The sequence below is a fragment of the Cebus imitator genome, unplaced genomic scaffold, assembly GCF_001604975.1.
Source record: "Cebus imitator isolate Cc_AM_T3 unplaced genomic scaffold, Cebus_imitator-1.0 Scaffold45, whole genome shotgun sequence".
Taxonomy (NCBI): domain Eukaryota; kingdom Metazoa; phylum Chordata; class Mammalia; order Primates; family Cebidae; genus Cebus; species Cebus imitator.
In genome coordinates this window covers 9,210,043-9,228,174 of record NW_016107360.1, presented here as the reverse complement: position 1 = coordinate 9,228,174, position 18,132 = coordinate 9,210,043, and the positions used below count along the sequence as shown (strand labels likewise).

The 18,132-nt window shown below is 40.3% G+C and overlaps 1 protein-coding gene across 6 annotated transcripts in view; it reads left to right on the top strand.

Moving 5' to 3' along the window:
* Positions 1 to 18,132, top strand: part of OSBPL3 (oxysterol binding protein like 3) — a 191,208-nt gene that overhangs the window by 86,333 nt on the left and 86,743 nt on the right. For 4 of the 6 annotated variants that reach the window (XM_017527008.2, XM_017527006.2, XM_017527007.2 and 1 more), the window contains exon 2: positions 8,886 to 9,122. In XM_017527008.2, the coding sequence (XP_017382497.1) occupies positions 9,027 to 9,122 (96 nt within the window). In that variant the 5' untranslated portion in view covers positions 8,886 to 9,026. Of the gene's footprint in view, positions 1 to 240; positions 265 to 8,885; positions 9,123 to 13,955; positions 15,528 to 18,132 lie in introns of those variants that run through there. The other 2 variants (XM_037737917.1, XM_037737918.1) reach the window with 2 other exon arrangements.

Sequence of the window (18,132 nt, the reverse complement as noted above, 5' to 3'; positions counted from 1 at the left end):
ATCACGAGGTCAAGAGATCGAGACCATCCTGGTCAACATGGTGAAACCCCGTCTCTACTAAAACTACAAAAAATTAGCTGGGCATGGTGGCGCGTGCCTGTAATCCCAGCGACTCAGGAGGCCGGGGCAGGAGAATTGCCTGAACCCGGGAGGCGGAGGTTGTGGTGAGCCAAGATCGCGCCATTGCACTCCAGCCTGGGTAACAAGAGCAAAACTCCGTCTCAAAAAAAAAAAAGAACTCGGGGTCTACTCCAATCCGTGACAGTAAGTCCTCATGTATCTTCATTGATAAGTTCTCAGAAACGGTGACTTTAAGTGAAACGATGTATAAAGCTAATTTTGCCATAGGCTAATTGATAAAAACAATGGTATATTTGCTGTGGCATGTTTCTGGTTGCAAAAAACATCACCAAGCTTCTTTTTTTTCCCTTTAATCCATTTCGAGTTAAAAACATCACCAAACTTCTAAATAATGAAGTTAAATAAAACAATATTATTTGTGGACCTGCTGTATACCAGAGGCCTAAAGATTCTATGCCATGGATGTGATATTAACCTGTGACAGTGGTTCTTGGATATCTTGTGAAAAACAGATCCCTGGTTCCCACTCTCAGGTCCTGATTATGTAGGTCTGTGTTCTGAGATTTTGCATTCCTTACAATGTCCCAGATGATACTGATGCTGCAAGTCTGAGGGCCACTCTTTAAAAACCACAGGAGTAGGACAGTGAAAGAGCGTTTTAGCTTCCTACCCTCTGCCACATCACACATACACAAATAGAAGGATTGGCTCAGAGTCAGATAAGAAGGGTTAAAAGCTATAGGCTAAGTCAGTTGTGTTCTCAAACTTTAATGTAGGCAAAAATCACCCAGGGCACATGTTAAACATGTAGATTATCAGGCCCATCCCTAGACAGAAATTCTGATTCAACTCATCTAAAGTGGAGCAAAATCTGCATTTTAAATATGGATCTGGAAGACTTTGAAGAAGGTGGATCTGGACACTTTGACAAATTGTAGACTATAAAGTATGGGTATTTACAGTGGGATGGCAAATTTCTATGCAGAAATGCTAATTAACAAACAAATTAATGTCAGGCTACAGAGACCTCCATGTCCTGGATGCTCTTCTCCTTACTAAATCTCCAAGTATAATTTTCTTGGGTGAGTATAGAATTCATATGCCTGTGCAATCTATGTATGCTGTAACAAAGAAGTCAGCCAGTGACCACTGGTCCCCAGAAATATCTTCACATGGTTCAAAATTAACATGAGATAATTTAATAATGAGTATAATGATGGTAATAATAATAGAACAGTCAAGTCCTGAATTTTAGTTAAAGGAAGTAAAGGAGCCCTGTTCAGAAAGAAGGAAGCCCTACTTCTGAGGAATCCCTATGACCTGACAGTCCCAGTAAGAACACTGAGGGCTGGAAAGAAATGCGGCTTCCCCCAAAGCTAAGGCAAATCCAGCAGTATTAACAATTGCAGTGTGTTTCAGGCTGAGAAGGTTGTCATTGCCTTCTCTTCAGCTCTGTCCAGACCACCCCTGGAGCTTGTTGTTAAATCTGGGCATCAATGTCAGAGAAGCACAAATTGAAGTGTGATTAGAGTTGAACATCTGGGATCTCAAGGGCTCTTGATCCATGTCCCATAAGAAATGGATGATGGTGACAATAAGGCTGTTTAGTCTGGAGAAGAAAAGATTTGCTGGGTGGGATGTGGGGACGGTGGTGGTTTCAGTGAAGGTTACGGTTTAAAAAAATGGTCTGTCTTGTTCTGTGTAGCTGCCAAAGGCAAATCTAGGAGCAGTGTGTGAAATTATAGTGAGTAATTATTTCAGCTCTAAATAGTGACAAACTATCTAGAATAGATTTTTAAAAAAACAAAAAGTGAAATGGAGTGCCTTATTTCTATCACAAGAAGTGATGATCTAGCCATGTTATAGAAGGAGTTCTTGCTTTGTTTAAGGAAGAGCTTGGGCTAGAATTCATTCTTAGGCTCCACGATTCTGTCTAATGACTGGTATTAAACACTTGTTTTGTTTACTCAGTGATGACAAATAAATGGTTCCAGCATAAACTGACAACCAGATACCACTGTCCAACTTTTTGTCTCATGGAAGCTGCACACTTCAAATAGACATCCGGGTGCATTTCTGTTGCTAGATTGAGCTCTGAGCAATCTGATCTTCCCTGAAGAAGTAAATTGTGAAGGTCATGGATGGCGCAGGGAATAGAAATGGGTACTCTGAATGTGCCAGAGTAAGCATTTGAGTCTTTAGGCCTCTTGACTCCTGTCTTGCCAAATGTGAGAATAAGATAAAAAAAGTCATTTATGGAGGAATTGTTTGACTTTAAGGAGGTGACTTCTATGCACACTGAGCCTTAGTACTCATCTTCCAGAAACAGGCAGATATGGTGCCTTTGGATCAGGCCAGCAGTTCAGATACTTTGGACGCGTGGACAGCAGTTCAGACAGAGGTCCAGGATCACCAGTCAGTATCTGAAACTGTTGTGATTAGAACCTGCTTCCAGAAACATCAGATGCTGAATCTCTGGTCTGTGGTGCTTAAAGCCAAATAGCCAAAGTGCTGCTTTTGACCATGTAACATTTTTGAAATCAGGATGTTTCCAAGGGCACCATTTGTAAAAAGATGCATATCTAGGATTTGAATAATTTTATTTTACCAAAGACCAGAAATAGATATCCCACTTTAAAATTTTTTAGTATCAATTCAGGACATAATTTCTTTATATGTTTGGAATTATATGCCATCTGGCCTTCATAAAAGTCGTTTCCAACTGTGGAAGCAAAATCTGTTTCTCAAGCAAAACGTGGCCAAGTGTCTGAGTGCAGACCCCCAGGCCTAATGGGTTAATAAGTAGCTGTGTTATATGCCACTCTTTGCAACCTGCCAGATAATATTTTGGAGAGCTGGTGGTGATGAATTCTGTGGCTTTTATCTTTCTGCATTTGTATCTTCTTCAAAAGCAGGCACGCTGCTTTAATGATTTAACACTAGTCAGTTCACACTCATGTTATGGATTTTGGGAGATGTTAATATGTTGAAGGACATACACGTTTTAAGATTCTGTCGTCTTTATTTGTTTGTAGTTGGAGGAGGGTTAGAGCTTCTTATCTTGTGCTGCACCTGCCACTTTCAGGAAGCCACGAGAGAGGAGGCAATGGGCCTTTGCATCATTTGAGTGTGTATTCTATTCTAAAGCCAGACACTGTATCCTCATTTTCTCATTTAATCCTTCTAATTTCCCTCCCTCCCTCCCATCTGTCTGTCTCACTCTGTCACCCAGGCTGGAGTGCAGTGGTATAATCTCAGTTCACTGCAACCTGTGCCTCCCGGGTTCAAGCAATTCTCCTGCCGCAGGCTCCCAAGTAGCCAGGACTACAGACACATGCCACCACGCTTGGCTAATTTTAGTATTTTTTTAGTGAAGATGGGGTTTTACCATGTTGGCCAGGCTGGTCTCAAACTCCTGACCTCAAGTTATCCACTCGCCTTCACCTCCCAAATTGTTGAGATTATAGGCATGAGCCACTGCACCTGACCAAATCCTTCTAATTTTCTGAGGTGGCTATTATTATTCCCCATTTTATGCAGGAAAAAATAGAAATCAAAGCTTAATACATTTGTCAAGGTTCACAGAGTTTGTAATAAGGAAGCACCAATTCAAACCTAGGTCTGACTCCTTCCAGCACACGTATATGTCTCCTTTACATCTTTTCCCAAATTGTGTCATCTTTCCTAAGTGAAACCTACTAAAATGAGTCTTAAAGTCAGCCTTTGTTGCCAAAATACTTGAGAGTGCATTGGTCATTTATTTTTCTCCATTCTGGGTAGAAATCAGGGTTCTCTTTTCCTAATGGAAACCCCAGGACAGCTTACATTTGGATGTCATGTGCCCGTTTGACTTTTAACCAAAACACTACCTTTTCACACAGTGACCCATCATCTTCTCAAAGGTGGGCGGCAGTTGTGAGAGACGATGAAAGTCATCTCAGAGGCACAAACAGCATTTTTGAACTGACACAAGTCTATCTGGTGTTTTGCACCTGTTGGATTTGGTGGCCTCTGTGATTTAGAGGAAAGGGAGGGCCATAAGTTCTTTGCTCCTGAACCTCACTGCCAGGTGGTTTGTTGAAACAAAAGCAGAGCCGAAACTGAATTCTGTGACATAGAAAACACTGACACGAGTCATAATGCACCAAAGCAGCCATAAAACCTGTCTCATAAGCTGGGGGAAGTCCTAGCTCTCCATCCTTAAGGCATGTTGACAAGTCCTTGCAGGAGAGATTAACTCAGGACAGCAATCTGCAAAAAGATCAGCTCCAGGGGACCAAGAAGCCTTCTTGGCAGGCTGTAAATGTTCTATTTTTTGATCCAGCTGATGATTATATGAGTACTTGCCAGTGTAACATTTTGTATATGCACTTAAGATTTGTGCACTTCAGTATATCTGTCATTTCTCAGTAAAAAAAAATAAGGTGTAAATAAATGATCACCTTAAGTTATTCATAGTCTGTGAGTTAGGTAATTATTACATATTGTTCAAGCCCACAAACCCTTTGAATTAGAGGTTTTCCATGGAAGGATCTCCAGGTGGAGTGAAAGCATTCAGGGCCTCCTGCTGAGGCCTCCTCTCTGCTGACCCCATCCCATCCCTGTGGTATCCCCTAGAGTGGGCAAAGTAGTTGCCTCCATCCAAGTGACCATCTTGGCACCTGGGATATCTTAGTCTTGGGCTACTGTTGCCTTCATTCTTTATTCTTCCCTGTTTTAAGTAGAGTCATACATCGCTTAAGTTGGGAGATATTGTGAGAAGTGTGACATTAGGTAATTTCATCGTTATTGTGAGAACATCATAGAGTGCACCTAGCAAAGCTGGATAGCAGAGCCTACTACACACCTAGGCTATGTGGTATGGCCTGCTGCTCCTAGGCTACAAACCTGTATAGCATGATACTGTCCTGAATACTGTAGGCAGCTGTAACACAGTGCAAGGACTTGTGCATCTAAACATAGAAAAAGTACAGTGAAAATACAGAATTATGGTCTTATGGGAACACTAGTGTATACGTGGGCTGTCACTGACCAAAACACCATGATATGGCATATGACTATATACCCTTCTTTTGGAATTTGACTTCTTTCACTTTTTAGGCTGCTTTTGGTGGTTTTAACCAAATTCCTGATAAGGCTAGGCAGGAAGGTTCTGGGGGATGAAACAGATTTATTTCCCTGGGCAACAATCCCAGACTCCACTGCGGGGCTGGGCATGGGAGGGGCTGTGGGTCCCCCTCTCTTTCTTTCCCAGAAGAGGAAAGGAGGCGGGGTAAGGGTCGCCAGGGAGTCGTGCTGGAAGAGGCCTTAGCTCTAAGTGTCAACTTTGATAGCTATTGGATGTCGCCTGCTAAGCCCTGGCTCTTGCCTCCCAAGTGAAATTCCGCAGAGCGAAGAGATAAGAGTGACTCTGTATCAGCTGCCTCTAGGACAGGGTTGTGATATTTCTGCTTTGTCGGTTTTAGAATTCCTGTGACTTTCATTTATAGCCCACATTTCTCTCCATTTACATTGCACACACCCCCGTCTCATCCCAGACTCTTGTTCTACAGACCTCAGCCTTGAAGAAGAAACAAAAGCAAAACTTGCATACACAAACAAACCCACCACGGGTATTCCTAATCCACTGTTGAATCCATTGCCGTACCAGTGGCTGCCCCCTCCACCGTAAGCACAGACACACTGCATCATTTGGAGCCCCCTGTCAGGTTTTTCGTTTTTGTTTTCTCTTTCTCAAATAGCAACAGACAACACTGTTATTAAATGAACTATTCGGTGGCTCACGCCTGTAATCCCAGCACTTTGGGAGGCCGAGGCGGGTGGATCACGAGGTCAAGAGATCGAGACCATCCTGGTCAACATGGTGAAACCCCGTCTCTACTAAAACTACAAAAAATTAGCTGGGCATGGTGGCGCGTGCCTGTAATCCCAGCTACTCAGGAGGCTGAGGCAGGAGAATTGCGGAGGTTGCGGTGAGCCGAGATCGCGCCATTGCACTCCAGCCTGGGTAAGAAGAGCGAAACTCCGTCTCAAAATAAATAAATAAATAAATAAAAATAAAGAAACTATTAATGTACCTTTACAACCTCTCTTGGTACTTTTTAGACTGCATTTGCTTCAAACTTCAAGTACACTCCTGTAAGTAAGGCTGACTTTATGAAGAGGCTGGTGCTGGTTTGCTTTTAGTATTACTTATTATTGGATCCATTACTAAATGAATAGAGATCTGAGGAGTCATCTAAGAGTAACATGGGAGTTGAGCTCTATGGCTCTCGGCACCTTAATTTCATTTTCTGAGATTTCGATATTTCTTTTCGTTGTTTTGATTTTAGATTATTGCTTTAACATACTTTTTTTTTTTTTTAAGAACTAAGTGTTAATGAAGGCATAGGAGATGAGTATTTGATAATTAGCCAAGTTTGATACCAAACATAATTAGCCAAAACCAAACATGTTAGTTACTCTTAACCCAGGGCTGTAGGAGAAGCCAGTGATAGTAGAGTCACATTTCTCCTCTTTGAAAACTAGAAACTCCTCCGTCAGGGCAAGACTCCCCCAAGTATCATATTTAACTAGCTAGTTCCTAGACAAATATATGATACTCTTTACAATTAGACTGTGTGAACATTAGTAACTGAATGGGTTGGGTATGATTTTTTTCTTTTAATGTTGTTAACATGCCTGGGAAAGTTGTAGAATTTACTTGAACTTAGTGTGTTAAATAAAGTCCTGATTTTCTGAAGCCAAAACCAAACATGTTAGTTACTCTTAACCCAGGGCTGTAGGAGAAGCCAGTGATAGTAGAGTCACATTTCTCCTCTTTGAAAACTAGAAACTCCTCCGTCAGGGCAAGACTCCCCCAAAAGCTGCAGGTGGCAGTCCAGCTGACTGCTTGTAGAGGCACCCCACCTTTGCCCTTCTCAGTCTCCTTCCCCACCACAGACACTGTGCCATCTTGGAAATGCGAACCACGCTGTAGGAGGAAATGAGATGTTGCCTTTTCAGAGCTTGATACCTCCCTCCTGATTCTTTCTAGTTCAGCTCTCAGGTCTCTTGGGTCTCACAGATGGGGCAACAGCTGTTATCATCAGACCTGGTCACCAGGGAGGGGTGTGCTCATTTCCAGCAACGTAGTTAAAAGGCTGCAAAAAAACTCTTAGTTCAGCCTCCTGGCAGCTATGCCATAGGGCAAATTCCCTAACTTCTCAGAGACCCAGTTTTCTTCTCCATAAAATAATGATACTCCACTCCATCAGGCTGTTGATTAAATGAGACAATGCTTGTGGGAATCCTTAAGAGAGTGCTGGCAGTAATTAGTATATACTCAATGAATGATCATAAGTTTTCTTTAAATATGCTCATAGACGATATGGAAAATTCTACTTTACCCCCTGTGGTTATTTGTCACATCAGGTTGTAGTTTTTAAAGATTTTTCCAAAAACCTTTGGGAGAACAAATTCTCTACCCTACTCCCAGAAAACCAGAAAGAACTTTTAAAAAGCTTTAATAAAATTCACCTTTTTAACTATCTTCAAATGTACAATTCAGTGACATTTAGTACCTCCACAATGTTGTGCACCCATCACTACTATCTAGTTCCAGAACATTCTTTTTTTTGAAACAGAGTCTCACTCTGTCACCCAGGCTGGAGTGCAGTGGCATGATTTTGGCTCACTGCAGCGTCCACCTCCCGGGTTCAAGTGATTCTCCTGCCTCAGCCTCCCGAGCAGCTGGAATTACAAGGGGCCCACCACCACACCCAGCTAGTTTTTGTATTTTCAGTAGAGATGGATTTTGCCATATTGGCCAGGCTGGTTTCAAACTCCTGACCTCAGGTAATCCACCCACCTCGGCCTCCCAAAGCATTGGGATTATAGGCATGAGTCACTGAGCCTGGCCTAGTTCCAGAACATTCTTATCACACCAGAAAGAAACTCTGTAGCCGTTAAGCAGTTGTCCTATTCTCCCCCAGTAACCACTAATTATTGGCCTTCTGTCTCTATGGATTTGTCAACTCTGGATATTTCATATGGAAACATACGATGTTTGTTTTTTGTGTGCCTGGGTTCTTTGACTTAGCCTAATGTTGTCAAGGTTCATTGATGTTATAGCATGTATCATTTGTTCCTTTTAATATCTGAACAATATTCCATTGTATGTATACACCAGATTTTGTTCATCTGTTTATCAGTTGATGGACATTTGGGTTCTTTCCATCTTTATTATGAATAACATTGCTGTGAACATTGGTCTATAGCTTTTTGTTTGAGTACCTGTTTTTAATTCTTTTGGATCCATACCTAGGATTGGAATTTCTGGATCATATGATAATTCTGTGTTTAAATTTTTGAGAAATAGAATAGCTACCAAACTCTTTTCCACCATGGCTGTGCCGTTTTACATTTCCACCAGCATGTCTGAGGGTTCCAATTTCTCTATACTCTTTCTAACACTAGTTATTTACCATTAAAAAATTATTACAGCTATCATAGTGGATGTGAAGTGGTGTCTTACTGTGTTTTAAGATTTTTTATAATACTAATTTTGTATGTGTCTGGACTTAAATTTCTCCATTCATGTTCTTAAGCCTCCCATATTGCAAAGCTACTTGCGAAATAACCTATACAAAATTCCCAATAAGAGAATGGCATAAAGCTTCTTTTCCTTCTCGGCCCCTGCTATAGCTAAACATCGTGGGTCTGTAATCAATCTGTAGTATGTTTAAGCTACTTGCAGACAATTTGTGGCAAATTAGAGATGATATCTGATGCCTCTGACCTTCTCTCTAATTTCTGTTTTTTAGGTTTTAGGTTTTCCTTTTGGCCACCCAAAATGCTTTTTAAACACATTGGATAAGAGCTGAACTACCTGCCTCTCAATACTCTCAGCTCCCTTGTGGTCGGACTGCATTTTGACTGTCTCGAGGCCAAGTGACTTGCTGCCCATGATGAGTGATGAGAAGAACCTTGGTGTGTCCCAAAAATTGGTGTCACCCTCAAGGAGCACAAGTAGCTGCTCTTCCAAGCAAGGAAGTCGACAGGTAAAGTTTAGCTCATGCAAATTTTAATTATGCAAATTTAAGCCATCAGGTTTGCTGGCTAAAATGCACACAGTTACTTGGGAACTCCTACTTCTCAGTTTAAGAGCATTTGCTTTTGGTTATATCTTGACTGTATGAGGAGAGTAAATTCTGTATAATTTTAAGAATGTAGCTTGAGTGCCTACCAGGTAGGAAGCACTGCATTTGGTTCTTCGTATAATTTTATTTAATTCTTGCAGTTGCCCCCCAGTGTAGATATTAACATCTACATTTTTTCCACGAGGAAGCTGACTCAGACTGACCAGGTTACTTGCCCAAGAACACACAGCTAGTAAGTAGCAGAGCAAGAACTAAAGCTTAGCCTGTTTGGCTTCAGAGCCCACACTTTCCTTTACATCCTGCTAACCAAAACAAAAAACCAGTCAATCATTTTTTCCAGTGATTATAATATCCATCCTGACTTCCTTCCCTTTATCAAACCTTTATGGCAGCTTGTAACCACAGATTGCCCTGTTAATAGCTTGGAGTCTCACCTGGTTTTATCTGTAATGGATGAGGGAAACTAATCTATAGAAAAATGATTTAAAGCAATTAAGTAGGAGGGAGAAAGAACTGAAACAAAGAATTGAATAATTAACTCCTAAATAACCGTTGGTTAATTATATATTGTTTCTTGGTTTCCTTTCTAATAAATCTTTGTTGGCAGCATTTGCTGGTTTTAGATCAGTGGCAGTAAATACGCATTAATCATTATAATTCTTCCTCCAGCAGTTAGGTGGAAAGAGAATGAGCTGTCAGAAGGCTGAATTTATGACCAAAGCGGTTTCTGAACTGAGCCTTTTCAGCACCTGCTGGCTCTATTGGCATTTCCTTTTCGTCATGGGAAGTGCTGGCCTTGGGAAGCACATGGGAAGAGTCTTTGGTTCCAGAATTGGAAGCAACAATTAAGCAACTCCCACCTCAGTCACTTCCACACATTTATGACACATCATCAGGGGTCTCTCCATCTGAGCATTGCCTGGGATAAGGAGCTTTGCCGCTCATGAATCTGTGATTCCAGGAAAATTAGATTTTGCTACAGGCCTGACATTTGGGAAGCCCTCCAGCATCTCCCCTGAGGGATTAAGGAGGAGAATTTTGTCAGCACTGTCATCAGTTCCTTCTGGGATTAAAAAAAAGAGAAGACTAAAATTAGTCATTAGCCAATGCATCATGGCTCCCCGGGTTCTGTTTTCATGAGGGTCACTATGCTTGTCTTCTTTGTCAGGTTTCTACAGGAGTATTTTTCTCCCTAAGCCAAAATTCTGGTTGGGATTAAACAGCATGTGGTATATTTCCTACCCACACCATCTTTCTTACACCCAGGGATTGTTATGTCCTTCTTTGATAAAGGGGGAGAACATGATTCATTTAAATAGCAAGTGATGATTACACCATAGGAATTGGAACAGTACAATGAAATTCTCAGATCAAATACTACAGAAACTTTTTTTAGGGTGTTATTTGGAATCAATTTGGTTTTCACAAAGCTTTTTTGGAGGTTATATCATAAAGGGTAAGCAGAAGGTGCTTGGTCCCTTAACTTATTTCTGACTTAGAATGCTTGGTCAATCAGTCACTCATTCATCAAATGGTCATTTTTTTATATTTAGGGTCTCCCACTTTAATATGCATATAACATGGCTTTATAAATGGAAACACTTTTTCCTCTGTGGCAGACAGAGAAGGTGGAGAATTTAATAAGTGTATTTCAAGTTCAGCCTGAAGTTACTTAAAAAGTCCACGTTTGATTTCTAGAGGTCGTTTTCTTGGTCCATCTGCTTTCTCAACCTTCTGTCAAAGAAAGGTGTTCTGTGCCAGGGTATACTTAGAGATTCCATCCACGTGGCCCACCTTGACTGCCCATACCCCTTCTGCCTTTGCAAACTGGCCCAGGATTATGCTTCAGTCTTTAAAGTGCTGCAGAGGCGCAGGAACCTTTGAAGCTCTCCTCATTTACGGCACACAGCCATCTCTGATGGTCTGTTGGCTGCTAAATATCAGGATGAAGCTGTGTTTCCAGTCACGTCACTGAAGAGTAAAAGTTAAATACTTAAAACTTCAAGATTTACATAGTAAGCAATTTAATTAGAGGAATATGAAAATATAACTGAAGATAATCTGTGCAAATACCTAGTTGTATTTCGAACACCAGTTTAAAGTCATTTTGAAATTGATCTCTTCATTTCATTTGGAGGGAATATATCTGATGTTGATTTTATTGGTCATTTTTCTTAGTGCTGGCTTTTCTCATGTGCTCTGGAATTTCGGCTCAGAGCTTCATCTAGAGTTGAACATACCCGTGACCCCATCATAGTTAACATACCTGTGACCCCCTCATAGTTATCTTTTTGTGCGTGTGTGGTAAGAAAATTTAAGATTATAGCCAATTTCAAGTATATAATGCAGTTGTATTAAGTGCAGTCACCATGCTGTTACATTAGATCTCCAGAACTTATCAGTCCCTGGTAACTATCATTCTACCCTCTGTTTCTATAAGTTTGACTTTACCACATGTAAGTGAAATCATGCAGTATTTTTCTTTCTGGACTTGGTTTATTTCACTTAGCATAATGTCCTCCAGGTTCATCCATGTGATTGCAAATGACAATCTTTGTTTCTTTTTTAAGGCTGAATAGTAGTTCACTGCATAAGTTTATGTACCACATTTTTCTTTGGAAATATTTCATCTTGTTTTTTATCACACAGACACAGAAGAGCCCTCTGTGTTTATAACTTTGCATATTTTTGCCATATTTGGAATGAGGGTGGCATTTTGTATATTTTTGCTATATTTGGTATGAGAGTGGCAATAGGAAAGGGACACTAAATGCATGAACTTGAAATGCCATCTTAGCTGGAATACATAGTTTTCTTAAGTCCTTTTTACTTAAGTTCTTATCCAATATTGCCAAGTGACCTTGAGAGTCTCTGTATTCCAGCCACACTGGCTTTCTTTCACTTTCTGGAACTGAATTTTCTTTTGTCGTTGTTTCTTGAACTGAACTTAAATTTGAACCTGCTCTTCCTATCTCAGGCCTGTTCATATAAAATCTCAAGGAGCTATGCATGTATGTATAGATACTCCCCTGCCTACATATCTTTGTTGAAAGAGCTTGCATCCTTGAAGGAGAAAATGATTGAGACCTAGGTGCTCATCACAATCTGTGTTTTCATTTTCACATCTGACCTAAGACAAAATGTACAACTTAGTGCCATGAAAACCCTAGGAGGAGGGCTCTGTCATCTTTTAACTTAAATACTGGGGCTCCTGAGATTTTAAAAACATACGCCTCACTTTGCCAGTATGAAAACAACCTGTCTATAAAATCTCATCAAGATAAATTGAGGAGAAAGTATGCATAGTGATTAGAACATTAATTCTCCAATCTTGGGTCCACCCATTAATTGGTTCTATGACCTTAAACTCTTAAAGCCTCAATTTTTTCATCAACAAAATTGAAATAATAATAGTTCTTTTCTCGCAGCGTTGTGGTGAGGATTAAAAATAAAGCACTTATTCCAGGGTCAGACTCAGGATAGGTGTGGAGTAAATATAAACATATGTTTTTATCATTATAGTTAACATTAATTCCACCTTCATTCTTATTTGTGAATGTTCTGAATGTGCATAGTGAATAGTTCTAGCTTTTTTTCTCCCAGGAACTTTTACAGTATCATACATGTACCCACTCATACCTTTTTAGTGTTGTGCAAAAGCCCACTACAATACACACTGTACATGTGAATATATACTTTTAAAATAAAAATTACCTTACTCTACACATTAACAAAATGCTTTTTTAAAGAATACAATCGAATGTTTAATAACTGAGCTACATTTGACATCTTTAGGCATAACCTATACCTTAAACAAGTGAAAATAGTTGATGAATTCTTACCCCATTCTGCTAGGCCTTGCCCTTGCTTGGGTGGTAATTGGTTTTCCCCTCTCGCCCCCTGCCAGCATCTGTATATTGGTATTAGCTGCACAGAGCATTGTGTTAAGAAGGACTTTGCAGCTGAGTCTGCATTCAGGGGAAAGATTGCCCTGTTTTTTGCTGTGACTTGTGGGCATAAGGCAGGGAGAGCACAGCATGGGCACTGTGTTTGTCACCCCTTTGTGACAGAGAGTTGTTGAAATCAATAGCTCTCTGTTGCAGTTTTTATATTATGTTATTGGATGAACTACAGGCAAGCATAAGTTGTCTCAGTTCTCCATTCATAAAATGGAGGAAAAACTCATCTTCTGCTTTTCCCTGTGGAATGTGGTGAGAGAAAATTGAGAATTTTAAAAGACATTAAAAGTCTTTGGAGAAAAGTCCTCTGTAAATTTAAGAAACTGGTATAATTACAATGAGCTGCCTCTACTTTGGCCAGTTCTGGAAGCAGAAGACACTTGGCCTTGTTTCAAGAAAGGTGACACTCTGCAGAATTAGTTCTTTTTGGAGTAGATCACTTTTCAGATACTTGCCTTTACCATAGAGGAATCTACTTTTCTTGTAGGAACTAAAGGGACCCTGCTTATTAAAAAAAAAAAAAAAAAAAGGCTATTGGTCCCTCCTGACTGTCTTAATCATACCATGTTATTTGTAGAGTTATAAGTGGACCTTCAATGTTCTTCCTTATCCCAGGTTTTGGCTGAGCTATTCCTTTAGCTAGAATGATCCATATGAAACCCTACTGCCCATTTCAATTATGTCATTTCCTTTGCAATAATTTTTTTTTTCTGCTTTAAGCTTTTAAAATGATTTTTATAAAAATAAGATTTTACTCATTGTAGATCATTTGCAAAGTAAATGTGAATTGCTATCCTTTAATTAATTTGTTTTTAAATGGCTGCTGACAGGTCAAATAAAATGCCTGAAAATGACGATGGGTTGTGGAGGTCATTGTCATACAGTTTCCTTGCAGTCTTGATGGTGAAATGCTGATCAGAATTGATTGATGAGAGACTAGGAACAGAGAATAGAATTGTCCAGTTCTACCAGATCCCCCGACAGGATTTGAGAGAGGCCTTCACAAATGTTCTGGTTTGGAACCTTGAGCTTGGCTAATCCCATCCTTAACACTGCCATCATCTCCCTTCTTGTGGTAAACTCTTTCAGTTGCTTCATTGGTTAAAAAAGTATATGGTTCTTTAAATTTATTGAACTCCAGCAACAAATGTCCTTCTATTGGGGCAGGGGAGAATGTATGGCCAGCTATACATGGAGAGCATGTGTGAGCAAAAAGCCCACAGATTCTTAAGCTCCCCCATTCCAGTGACAGTTGTGAGGATCTATAATAAAATGAAGAAGGGCTTCCCCATTGAGTTTATTCTGCCAAATGATGGTATCCATAAATGTTCGTCTATACCTGTGGTCTGTGAAGGAACCACTCTGTGAAAGTCTGGAACAAAAGTAGACAGTGGCTGCAGAAACTGAGACATGTTCTCACTGACTTTGCTTTTTGCCTGCTGAATAACCTTACCATATTATTTAACACATTCTGAGTCTAAGCTTTTTAGCTGTGAAATTCGGATAATTTTGCTTACTTTTGAGAACTAAATGAAACAGTAAATAAGCACCTAGACTAGCATATGGGAAACATTCAGTAAGTGTAGATTAAATTAATGAATGAATGAGCATGCAATTGCTCAGAAGAAAGATTACCATTCACAAAGTTTTGTAGCTACATTAAGTGGGTTAAGGAATATCTCAGTGGGAGGGAGAATTGCTATTTTAAAATGTGTAAAATATGAGTAATTGCAATTTGCTCTTGTCTTTTTTCCACTGCCCCCTTACATTTGCTTCCTAGAACTTTCAAAGTAATACATTTCAGAGGCCAGATTAGCTCAATAAAGATGGTTGAATATGTTTTGTCTTTATCAAAAGAGTCCTATAGCCTTGAGTTTTATTTCTTCAATCAGTATCTATTGAGAGCCTGTTATTTAAAGGCCCTGAGCAGAGATACACAAAGCTATGAAGGACAGGACAGCTGAACAGTTCATCATAAATAAGAAATAAATTCTGATTGGAAAGACTATGGGTTGTAAAGAGAGCACAATTTCTATTCATTTTTTTTTAAATGTATTGTTAGCATTTAGCATAAAAGCTAGAAATAGAGAGTAAATCCTGTCAAAATAATTGACAAGTGCTTCACTCATGATTGCGGGGGTTTTGAAATGGAGAGATCTATTGCTAGGTAAGTTTCTATACAATTATGCAGTTCACTCTTGTCACCCTGCTGTTTCTGGGCTAATCTACAGTGGCTTGAACTCTCCCAGGGTCACCTGATGAGAGCTTATTTATGCAGGGTATTAGATTATGCTGCACTCCAGAGAGCCCAGCCTGGCTGAGCTCAGGGCCAGAACTCATAAAACAGGTGAGTGGAATGGAGAAGAATTTGCCAAGAAGAGAAAAGTGAATTAACACTTTAATGTCCGGGTGTTTATAATTTTAGCTGTCTGGCTTTTGAAAATGCGTAGTCCCATTTCTTTCTTGGCTTTTTGTTTAGTTGGTTGGTTGGTTTTTCAGTTTTTTGAGACAGAGTCTCACTCTGTCGCCCAGACTGGAGTGCAGTGGCACGATTTCGGCTTACTGCAAACTCCACCTCCTAGGTTCAAGTGATTCTCCTGCCTCATCAGGCTCCTGAGTAACTGAGGTTTTAGGTGCTTGCCTGTAGTGCCACTACACCCTCAGGTGATCCACCCGCTTCAGCCTCCTAAAGTGCTGGGATTACAGATGTGAGCCACCGCGCCTGGCCCCATGTATTTCTTTTAATTCATAATGTCTTTAGAGATACTAAGATTTATTATCTCCACATTGATTTCAGTATTCAGTATAGGCTGAATAAACACCACAAGAAAGTCCAGCCAAGGAGGAGGGACCTTGGAGACATCATGATTGTCTCACATTGTTCTATGATGATCATAGAAGAGGAGAGGCAGCAAGTGTGAACTCTGGAGCCAGATGGCCTGTGTTTGAATCATGGGCTGTTTATAAGCTGTTTGATCTTGGACCAGTTAATACCCTCTCTGTGCCGTGTTTTCTTATGAGGTGTAAATTGCTTAGTTTGGAAGAGATCCTATAGTAGGAAGTGCTATGTAAGTATCTGACAAATAAACATTCACCTTTTGTGAGCAGGGGAGTCTCAGGAGCCCTTAAGCAATGTCACGGCTGCTTCCCTGCATCATCTTTCTGGCTGGGAGGGGTGGCACAGTGTAGAGGCAGGCAGCTTGGCTGTGTCTAGGCTGCTTTCAGAGGAAGACTCAGCACGGGATGCTCAAAGTTAAAACTCTCCGATATCATCTTCACAGCTCATAATTCCCGTTCATGCTACCCTTCGGAGTTTCATCACAACTCAGCGAGGTCTGTGATGTTTCCCCCACTGTGGAAAGGAAATAAGGCCCAGAGATATTCACTGATTTGTTTGGAATCCCATGGCTAATAAGTGGTAGGGGACCAGGCAACCAACTATGTGGAGAGTACTGGCTTTCTTTAGATGCTAGAAGCCTTCTTCAGAAATTAATTTAAGTACCATTTGGCTTATGTACAAATGGTTGTTATTTAAACAAGCCTCCATCAGCTCACGGTTCTATGAATGGAGGGCCAAGAAGAATGTGGATGATTGAAGCAGCCTTAGGATCCCTGTGTTCCTGGTGCTGTTTTTTTTTTTCCCCTGGTGGACCCCACTGAGAAAAATAATTAATTACATATTTCTTATAGTTTTCTAGATTCTCTTTTTCTGGGCCTTTTACTTCTCATGTTTACTGCTGACCTTTTAGCCACCCCTATGGTTATGATATGCCTTTAAAAGCAGGAAGGCTGAAGAAATAAGACAAAATTCTCAATATGTATCCACTCTGAGTAAGTCTTAAAAGAAAGAAACAAACATTTGATATCAGAAGAGGTTAAAGTATCAGCTCGAATGACATATTTGAGTTGTCAAGACTTCTTCGTTCCTCTTCATGTTTGCAGATGACAGACTGTCAGCTGCATTTCCACACTCTGAGGATCAGGAGAAACTGAACTCTTAAAACACTACCAGAAAGTTGCTGAACTGTCTGTATTGTTCTGCAATTCTGGAATAATAATCACTGCAAATGTATTTGGGTGAGTTTTAGAAATATTACTTTGGTAAAAACTACGTGGGATGCTTTAAGAAAATAAACATATTTATTCATGGTTGGCAGTGGGCACAGTTTAAGATGCAGGAAGGCAGAACCCTGGCCCAGATGCTTCAGTTGAGAGCACAGGGTAGCAGCTGTGCAAGGTAATAGAATGCTCTCAAGAAGCTGTTGTTGCAAATGTGAGCTGAACTGACCGATTCAACAGTTCTTTCCTGGAAGGAAAGTCTACTTCAGTAATTTGATAATATTAAAATACTAAAGGTCCAGAAGTAACAGTGTCAGAAGTAGGACAGAGGCACAACAGAAGACTTTTCTAGTGTCATCTGACATTTGTCTAAAACCTACACCCTGACCCTACTGTCGAGTCCAGCTGTGTTTCCTGCTGCATCTGTACACAAGCCCACATTACCACCTAGATAAGCTCCTCTCTGTTCCTACTCCAGATCAATCACATTCCTGGCACATCTTGGCCCAGTGGTCCCTGGTGCCCTGTGTAGTGAGCTGAATCATCAAAAGACATGTTCACTTCCTACTTAATTAAACTAAAAAGTTTCTGCACAGCAAAAGAAATAATAAACAGAGTGAACAGACAATCTGCAAAATGGGAGGAAATATTTGCCAACTCTGCATCCAACTGGGGACTGATATCCAGAATATACAAGGAACTCAAACAGCTCAACAGCAGCAACAACAAACAAATAATCTCATTAAAGAACAAGCAAAGGACATATTCATGTCATAATTTTTCAAAAGAAGACATACAAGTGGCCAACAGGTATATGAAAAAATGTTCAACGTAATTAATCATCAGAAATGCAAATGAAAACCACAGTGAGATACTATCTTATGTCAGTCAGA